The 8,600-nt window shown below is 39.5% G+C and overlaps 1 protein-coding gene across 1 annotated transcript; it reads left to right on the top strand.

Annotated features, from left to right (window-relative positions):
* The first annotated feature begins 1,884 nt into the window (after positions 1-1,884).
* Positions 1,885-4,820, top strand: LOC134634926 (receptor-type tyrosine-protein kinase FLT3-like). Its single transcript, XM_063484385.1, has 10 exons — positions 1,885-1,992; positions 2,097-2,208; positions 2,427-2,569; positions 2,794-2,972; positions 3,133-3,271; positions 3,353-3,530; positions 3,670-3,770; positions 3,874-3,988; positions 4,069-4,274; positions 4,397-4,820. Exons 1-10 carry the CDS (start codon positions 1,887-1,889, stop codon positions 4,465-4,467), a joined length of 1,350 nt encoding a protein of 449 aa, XP_063340455.1. The 5' UTR covers positions 1,885-1,886; the 3' UTR covers positions 4,468-4,820.
* The last annotated feature ends 3,780 nt before the right edge of the window (positions 4,821-8,600 follow it).

The raw sequence follows: 8,600 nt of genomic DNA, 5'->3' as shown, positions 1-8,600 counted from the left end.
AAGGTAAGAAGTGACTTTTATTCAAGTCAAAGTACTTCACATTGAAATGTGTGAAAGATGATGTCGTAAAGCCACTCCCCACTCGTCGATTTCTACAAAAGGATTGAGCAAAACAAATAACAGAAAGCGGAACTGTACCATTTCCACTTAGGAGGGGCAGTGAGGCAGACTTTTCCAGATTGGGCAGCCAGCTTTGGGTGAGCAGATACTTTCAACGTCTCAACCTTGTTTGTACTCATCTTTGCTCTTTTCCTGTGTTTCTAGTTAGAGATCCTGTGTTCTATCTGTGAAGCTAGTTTATCTATTAGATGCATGGAGAAAGCGTCCCGTTATGATCCAGCTGTGATTAATTACTTGTGTTTATTTTTCCTTTGATATTATTAAGATATTATTAACTGTTTTGTCTTGTTCGTGGATCCTGCTGGTGCTCTGTGAGTGTGCGAGGACCTCTCCATCAAAACCTGCCCGTCTGGTGCGCAATATCCTGGCTTCTTGTCGTGTTTTCCCACCATCATAGTGATGAGCCTTTTTCATTTCCTTGGGAAGAAATTCCCATATAGGTGGCGCTGTTGCAGCAACAAATTTTCCTTTCAGAATACGAGAATGAAAACTTGGAGGCAGAGAAACATGATTGCAGGTAAGTTAGAGTTCTTCATTCCTGCACAATCGAAGGTAATCACAGACATGCAGTCAAGATTTTTGTAGTTGGCCAGAGCTAAATTTTGAGTTATGAAGCATTTTGTTAATGACACAGCTGTAGCTCAGAAATACAGTCTGACTTAGAAGAGCAATAATTTCCTCCTAATGATGCATTTATGTTGCTTTTATTTTTTGTTTTGGGTTTTTTTCCCACCGGTGTATATAAATTTGTTTTGATTTTCAGCAATATTTAAACTAAAAGTTCAGTTTTCTATCTCTCCAGCTGTTCTGCTGCTGTGTGCTGTTGGAGCACTCTGCTCTGACGACATGGAGACTCCAGCCTGTGGATCCAGTCATGAGGTAAGAGCTGTTTTAACTAAACTCTGATCAGATAGCTGAAAGTGACACTGACAATGAAGCCTTAAAGCAGGGAATAGTTCTGAGATGACATAAAATGAACTATTATTCTTTGATAAACCCCTCTGGACCAGTGTGAAATATGCATTAATTGCAGATATACATATCTGGGTAAACAACACACCTATAGTCTAGATAAGACAGAAGTGAACACCCATTTTCATGCTGTGCATCGACTCTTTAATGTTTGTCTAGGCTACAGCTTACCTTCACAAATGGCAGTGTGGTTTATGGTGAACAGGGCAGCAAAACAAAACAAAACAAAAAAAAAACAAACACAGCAACAAGAGGTGTTAAAACAGAGAGGGAAATAATGATAGCTGCTCTTTCTGTAATTTCCTGTAATCACTTTGTGTCATTCTAATAAATTTTGAAGAGGTTTTAGTACAAGTTTATTTCAGTTACAAAATATAAGCTTTCTTTTGTTTTTTTGTTGTTGTTGTTTTAAAGCAAACATTTAATCAGGAAATCAAAATTTCTTTATGTGTTTTGGGGAAAAATCTAATACAGATCTTGCCACCGGTGATGATTTTATGGCTGTTTAATGAAGGAGGATTAAATGTTGGCTCTTGTTTTTCAGGCTGCATGTTTGCTACCAGCTGATTATCTGAATTCATCTGATCCCATCAGTAAGGTTTTGGCTGTGGGTAAGAAACTCATCATCTCCCTGGAGGGCCTCTCTGGATCTCCTGTCTGTTACTGGATCAGAGGAAAAGACAGACTAATGACAGCGTAAGTGACCGTCTGTGTTTCTGTTTGTGTGCTTTTATCTTTTTATGCAATTAAACTGAGATGTTTCCTTTAACCTCAGCAGAAATGGGAGTCAGTCCATGGTCACATCACCGCTTTCTGAGACAGATTCAGGGGAGTACACTCTGACCTGTCAATCCAACAATGCCATCATGTTCTCCAGGACTGTGATTCTTCATGTAATGAGTGAGTAACAGCTTCTCATCTTCTTTCTTCTACAAACAAACTCTGTTTGATGATCAATTAGTGATAATAAAATGAAGTTAACTGTTTTCTTTCATGTTGTTTAGAACGTCCAACAAAACCACAACTGATGCTCGATGGTGTTGACGTCTCAGATACTTCCCCGCTTTTTAAGTGTGTCTCTGAGGGTTTCCCCAAACCCACAATCAAATGGCCTGGGTAAGATGTTGTCCTTTACGTTTTTATGCAAACTTAAGAATAGCAGCACTTCTTAATGTCTGATTTTAGACTGAATTATTTAGAGAGATGCTTTATTTTGGTGGGTGGTTAGGATAGATGGGTATTAGACAAGCTTTGATAATAATGTATGTCAAAGACACAGCGCTCTGAAAATATAATTTTACACCACTAACAATTTTTTTTCTCTGTTTGAACAGTAACAAGGATGGAGAACAGAGTTTAAAGGAAAGTGACGGAAAGACAGAGAGCGCAATATCAAGCACTGAGTATTATGATAGAGGAATGATGTGCTGTGCAACCAATGCTGAAGGACAAGAGTGCTCCCAACTGTATGACTACGGTAACTGGATTTAAATTCATTCATAACAAATTTAATACATCCATAAAGAATATATCCATAAATTATTACAGGAGTTAATTTGAGTAAAATATGGTTCAAATACGTGAAGTGAAAGTAAAAAAACAATGTTTACTCAGACATTCACTAACTGATCTCAGAGAAGCAAATGACAAATTCTGCCTGCCAAATATATTTTTGACTTGAGGCCCTGATGTGTGTTTCAGACTTACAGAGCAGTGTAATGAACAAAGATGAGGTATCTACTGTCACTCTGAGTGAAGGTCAGTCTCTGCTGCTTCGCTGCAGAGTAAAAGGATACGGTCTGAAATCACCTGTGTGGGAGAAAGAAGGAAAACAGCTCAATGCCAGGACATTATCATGTAAACCAGAGAAGGAGGAGGAGGTACAGTAATGTCCTATAATCAGGGAGAGTTTCCTTAAACTGTCTTGTTATGTTTGTCTGAAAACTGACCGACCTCTTTAATATTCCTCAGTCTGAGACACAAAGTACTTCACTGATAATCATCCTGCAAATAATCATTATTATGTTTTTTTTCTTCCAGATGTGCATTAAAAATGACTCACATTACGCTGTTCGGACGGCCTACCTGTCCATCAGATCAGTGAGAGAGGAGCACAGCGGCACATACACCTGCACGAGTACAGATAAAAACTCAAAGTCTGTTCATGTTCATGTCTCAGGTCAGTAGACTTCATTTCATGTCATTATTATTTGAAACTGTTCCCACTGAATAAATCTGGTTTATTCTTGTGTTTCCTCAGATGAAGGTTTCCTCTCTGCACAGCTGGATGAGACCAAGATCATATCAGCTCAGGAGGCATCCAGCACCTGCTTGCAGGCCACTGTTTCCTACTATCCTGTTCTCCAGCACTGTTCCTGGGAGACTCCTGACAAAAACAGGACTAAATGTGTCAGGGACACATGGGTAACACAGCACAGGTACTTCAATGAGGCAAACTGTCATCATATGGAAGTGTAAAACTATTCATTCATTCATGTTTTTCATGAGCAGCAACAGAGAACTGCTGCTGTCCAGTGTAATCATGTGATATGAGGTCTATAATGAACTGTTTCTCAGCACTGTGAAGCTTTGTGATCCACTCATATCAGGAGATTATAAGTTACACCTGGAGGCTGGAGGACAAAAGGAAACAAAGACCATATCAGTGTGTGTTGTAGGTGGGTTAACGTAACCTTTGTTACAGTTATATTATTACTTAAATGCATTTATAATTTATATTTAAAATGTGAGATTCTTTGACATCATCTGATTTTGTTCCAGATGAACCAAAGTTCAACTTCTCCTTTAATAAGGATGATGGTACCCTCAACCTTGAGACTGTCAGTCTGGTGCCAGCAAACTATACATGGATGTTTTGCTCTAAACTCAATGACAGGTATGATTACCTGCACAGCCGTTCAGCTCAGAGAGCATTTTAGCTCTGATTATTTAAACTCCTTTTACTTTGTTTCACAGTTGCAGTGAAACAGACTCGTCCTGGGATGAGGTCCCAAATGCACCTCAAACAGACTCTGACGTTTCCTGCAACAAGCTGATCAAGAGCTCAGTGAGCAAAGACGTGTTAAAAGGAGACCAATTCAGGTTTTGTCTGACAAACTCAGTTGGCTCCTGGTGCAAAACCCATTACATGATTATCCCACCTACACCTCAGCCCTCTATTGGTAATAACAAGTCTTTAATGAATAGATTTACTGAAAATATTTGATTAAAAAATCTAAAAGTTGTCATGCTCACACTGTTGTTGTTTTTTTTTTTATTGTTGTTGTTTTGTTTTTTTTTTTAGGTAAGCCACCCGAGTATAACTCCTTCCTGCTGAAAGTATGCAGTTTGCTTCTGCTTCTGGCTTGGCTGTAGCCAGTGAAGTGCTCATGTACCTCATCAAAAATAGGGAATATATATTTTATGAACACAATAAAGAACACAGCTCTCTCTGTGTGACCAGAACCGGATGGAGAACCCTTATTATTGAGGCTCACTCTCTTGCTTTTTTTTTTTAGCTCTGTTATAATGCTATAACCACCAGACCTTCAGCAATTGCCACAATGCATCGACCACTGTGGACATTTCTGAGTGATGAAACACAAAACAGGGCACTGTCACCTGCTGACTGCTGACACATCTGACTCAGACATTCTGGAATCTGAAAAGAATCTTCTGTAACCATCAGATACACAGTGATCACCTATATAACATTTTATCCATACATTTCACTTTGTTACTCCCCTTGAGTCTTAATAAAGCTCAACTTGTTCTTTGCGGTTAAACTGACATTTATTTCGGACAGGAGGATTCTTCAACATGCCTTAACATGTAATGATGTCCAACCACAGCCGATACAATGCCGTCAGAACTAAAAAGAAATACAAACTTAAATGAATATTCTTAATAAAGTCCTTAAGCATTATATGACGAAATATTCCAACAAAAGAATCAATAAAATACACATTACACTTCACACTGAGGTAATTGCACTGAAATATCATGCAACACTAGCGTATTTACATACAACGATAATAAACAAAACATTTACCTCATTGGCCTCACTCAAAGGGAATAAACTTTCATCTTTACGTCGTGGGGTAGTCCAAAAAGGTACTCTTTTACAACTTTCTGTAGACGTGCAAACCTCGTGGCTTGTCTCTTAATTAGCTTGCTGAGTGTGCCAGCCAAGAAAAATGCCCTCTTAGCAACAACAGATGGAACTATAGAAAAGGTTCCGATCTAATTGCACAGTTAGCACAAATAACACATTTAAACATATAAATCTAATCAACAAACATGAATTACTGTTTATTTATTATTTCTTAATATTTTAACTACTAATTGTTTCAACCTTAACTCCAATAAAATGAACTTAAATGTGAGAGTTGCCTATGACGGCAGCTACACACTTGATAATTTAGAGTAAAATGGACAGTCTTTATATTTTATTTAAATATAGGAAGAGATTTATACTTATAGGCCTTATTGGAAAACATAATAAGCCTATGTTTGAAACAACAGAACACAACAAAGTGTTTAAAAAAACAAAGTTTTTATACTTATGTAAGGTGTAGATATACCCGCTCTAGATTTATTCGATGTATAACATTGTTACACTTTTACACTGGATTGTATTGTGACATGTTGAAGTGTTATACTTGAAGTGCAATCAGTTTTATTCAATAAAGAAAAAAACCTGCTGTCCAGTGTACTGACCTGAACACCGCAGTTTTGTGTATCCCCTAAATCTTTCTGAATATAGCTTTATTTTCAGTGCGGGTCTGTAGCGGTCGGTAGCTAACATGAAGGCAACCAGATGATGGAAAAAACAACCACAACAGACTTCAGTTATTTTCCAGAGCTCTGGATAGCTTTCTCTTACAGATACAAGGGTTCAACACTCTCACCAGCGGCACATCTTAATATGAACATTTAAGAGATTCCCCCTACACACTCTAGCTACAAATATACATATACAGTGAAATACAACACACACCACATACATCTGACTCCAAACTCCAGTTAAATAAAATAGAAACTAACTAAATCAAATCAAACCGAAGCTTCAGGCCGCTCCCACCTTCAGCTCCCATCTAATGGTTTACCCCAATTTCTTTCAGGTGAATGTCATTAGCCTGTAATCATGTGTCCACTCCATGAATCAGCCCTTCAAAAAGTTGCCCTCAAAAGAGAGAGTTGTTAGTGGACTTCAAAATAAAAGCATAACAAAGCCAAAACTTCCTGGACATTGCAAGTGTGTGCTTCACCTTAGTGAAGCACATACTTGCCACCCACACAGGGTCTTTTAGCTCACTTGTAATATTTTCCTGCTCCCACTTGATCCACCACTGTGTGAAGCCTTGTGATGATCTCACTACCAGTCTGCTGCTGTTTTGAGTGGATATCCACACACTAGGGGACGCCAGAGGTCAGAGTTTTCATGCTGGATATGGATTCTGCATCTAGTGTGTTACCATGAATCATAGACATTTGAGCAGTAAATGCTCTTCTTTGCGAGGATTTTGTGAATACTTTGGGTAACGTGGTGGAGAAATATCCTGTTATAACAGCCGCTGTGTGGTCGATGCGTCCTATTGTAAGTTTAAATGCTCTGGAGGCTGTCATCAGTGACTTCATCCATGAGCTCCCAGAATCAAGTAATACAACGAATCAGCTGTGATGAGGTTTTACACATCTGTTTTAGGGGCTGCTGCAAGTAGACACTGATGTATACACACATTCATAAATATGACTATTGTCTGTCATCTGTGCTTGCTGAGGTGACTAAACAACTAACTCCAAAGCTTGAACCGACTCACAGATCCTCACTAATGTGTGTTGGGATCTTGGGAATTAATTCATCACAGTTACGGCTAATAGAGGGCATGACCTCTCGCTTTTTGATGCATTTCTGGCTTAAATCTTGAGGCCAAGTTACTGAGTGTGGCAGTAATGACATTGGCCTGCTAGTCTGAGAAAGTGTACTAGTGAAGGTAGACTCGTAGCTTTCCCATGACTTGCTCAAGCTGTTCAGGTTGTGGTCTATATAGGCATGACTGGAGTCTTGTCTAACTGCATTTAGGCTTGGTACGCGTCTTACAGATTCTTACTCTACCTCCATGTGTCACAGATGTAAGGTCTTACTGTTTCTTCCCAGGTACACACCAGCTCATTAAAGGTGAGGTGAGGTCTAGTTGTGTTGATCACTGGTTTTGGTCTGTGAGTAAAGGCTGAAGTATCTAGAGGAAGCTCACATTTACAATGAGCACTTTCAAATTCAACAAAGAAAGGCCTTGGAGAGGTGCTTAATCAGCAATCTCTGTAATGTGCACAAACTAGTAAAGTCTTGTACTACCCTGCACACCCCTGGAGGAAATGGTGAGGGCAAGCAGTTCAATGGAATCCTTCCTAAACCCTTCACTCTCTCCCAGTGCTGCTGAAAGGGGATTGGTCTCCTCTACAAATCTGTCTTTTAATAAAACCACATCCCGTCAAATCAGATCGGTCCCAATGACCCATTTGCCATCACAGGGTTGCATCTCCACCTATAAGAGGCACAGTTTAAGCAACAGTAAACCACGGCTGCTGTACAATCCAGTCCTGCTCTGAGTGCATCTACAGTGCAGGGAGGTTTGCCACTGCTTCTTCCCTCATTGGACCAACCCAGTTCCGGCAAGTTGGCTGTGCAGCAGACAGTGCCTTTTACAGCTGGTAAATATTCTCCAGGGCCTGTAACTAATCCAGTCAGCCATTTTCATAGCCTAGGTGCTTGCCTTCTCTTCGTCTTGAATCACAGTTGGGGGTGATAGTACAAATGTGGGGGGTGGATATACACTATTTCCTGCTTCTTGGTCACTCTTGAATCCTCTGCAGGACTAGTCAGGGCAATAATCTATTACTTATCCATGCAGCTGCCCTGACAAAGAAGCCTCATGTTGTTTTCTTCTTGTTGCTGGCAGCCAGACCTGAGAGATTAAAGTGAATACTTTGAAAAGAAGAACAAAATGTAATATTACTACTTTTGACCTAGAGAAAAAATCTATTTGTATTGAAACTAATCTCTCCTTTGCTCACAAATAAAATCTGGGCCAAAGTGTATCATGTTATCGCTCTGTAACATTGTATCTAAAAAAAAATGTCTGCACAACTAGATAAGTGTAAACAAAAAAACCTTTTCATGAGCAATTCAGTTGAAGTCCAGCACACTATGTGCTCACTGCTGGGATATTTCTTAAATTACAAGATTTCAGTCAGGAAGCCTATTGGCAGCATCTATGCATCTTCCTATGTTACCTCAGAAAGATCTTCCTGATTGAGGATTCCAACAGGAAGCAAAACAGATCCATTTAGGAAGGACAGAGAGGCACCCTGGGATAATTCTCCATCGACCGGCAGACAGTTTTGTGTGATCAGGTAATGCCAATATTTCAACCTTGTTTGCATTCATCTGTGCTCTTTTCCTGTGTTTCTAGTTAGAGGTGCTGTGTTTCACCCGTGAAGGCAGT

Source organism: Pelmatolapia mariae, linkage group LG9 (assembly GCF_036321145.2).
Source record: "Pelmatolapia mariae isolate MD_Pm_ZW linkage group LG9, Pm_UMD_F_2, whole genome shotgun sequence".
Taxonomy (NCBI): Eukaryota; Metazoa; Chordata; class Actinopteri; order Cichliformes; family Cichlidae; genus Pelmatolapia; species Pelmatolapia mariae.
Note: the sequence above shows the minus strand (reverse complement) of the source record. Positions and strands in the feature narration are given on the sequence as shown.

Bases quoted from the DNA above. Each gene is read 5' to 3' on its own strand.
- LOC134634926 (XM_063484385.1), top strand. From the start codon at position 1,887: ATGGTCACATCACCGCTTTCTGAGACAGATTCAGGGGAGTACACTCTG. The intron at 1,993-2,096 runs GTGAGTAACAGC...CATGTTGTTTAG, and splicing joins TGTGATTCTTCATGTAATGA to AACGTCCAACAAAACCACAA. The intron at 2,209-2,426 runs GTAAGATGTTGT...CTGTTTGAACAG, and splicing joins CCCACAATCAAATGGCCTGG to TAACAAGGATGGAGAACAGA.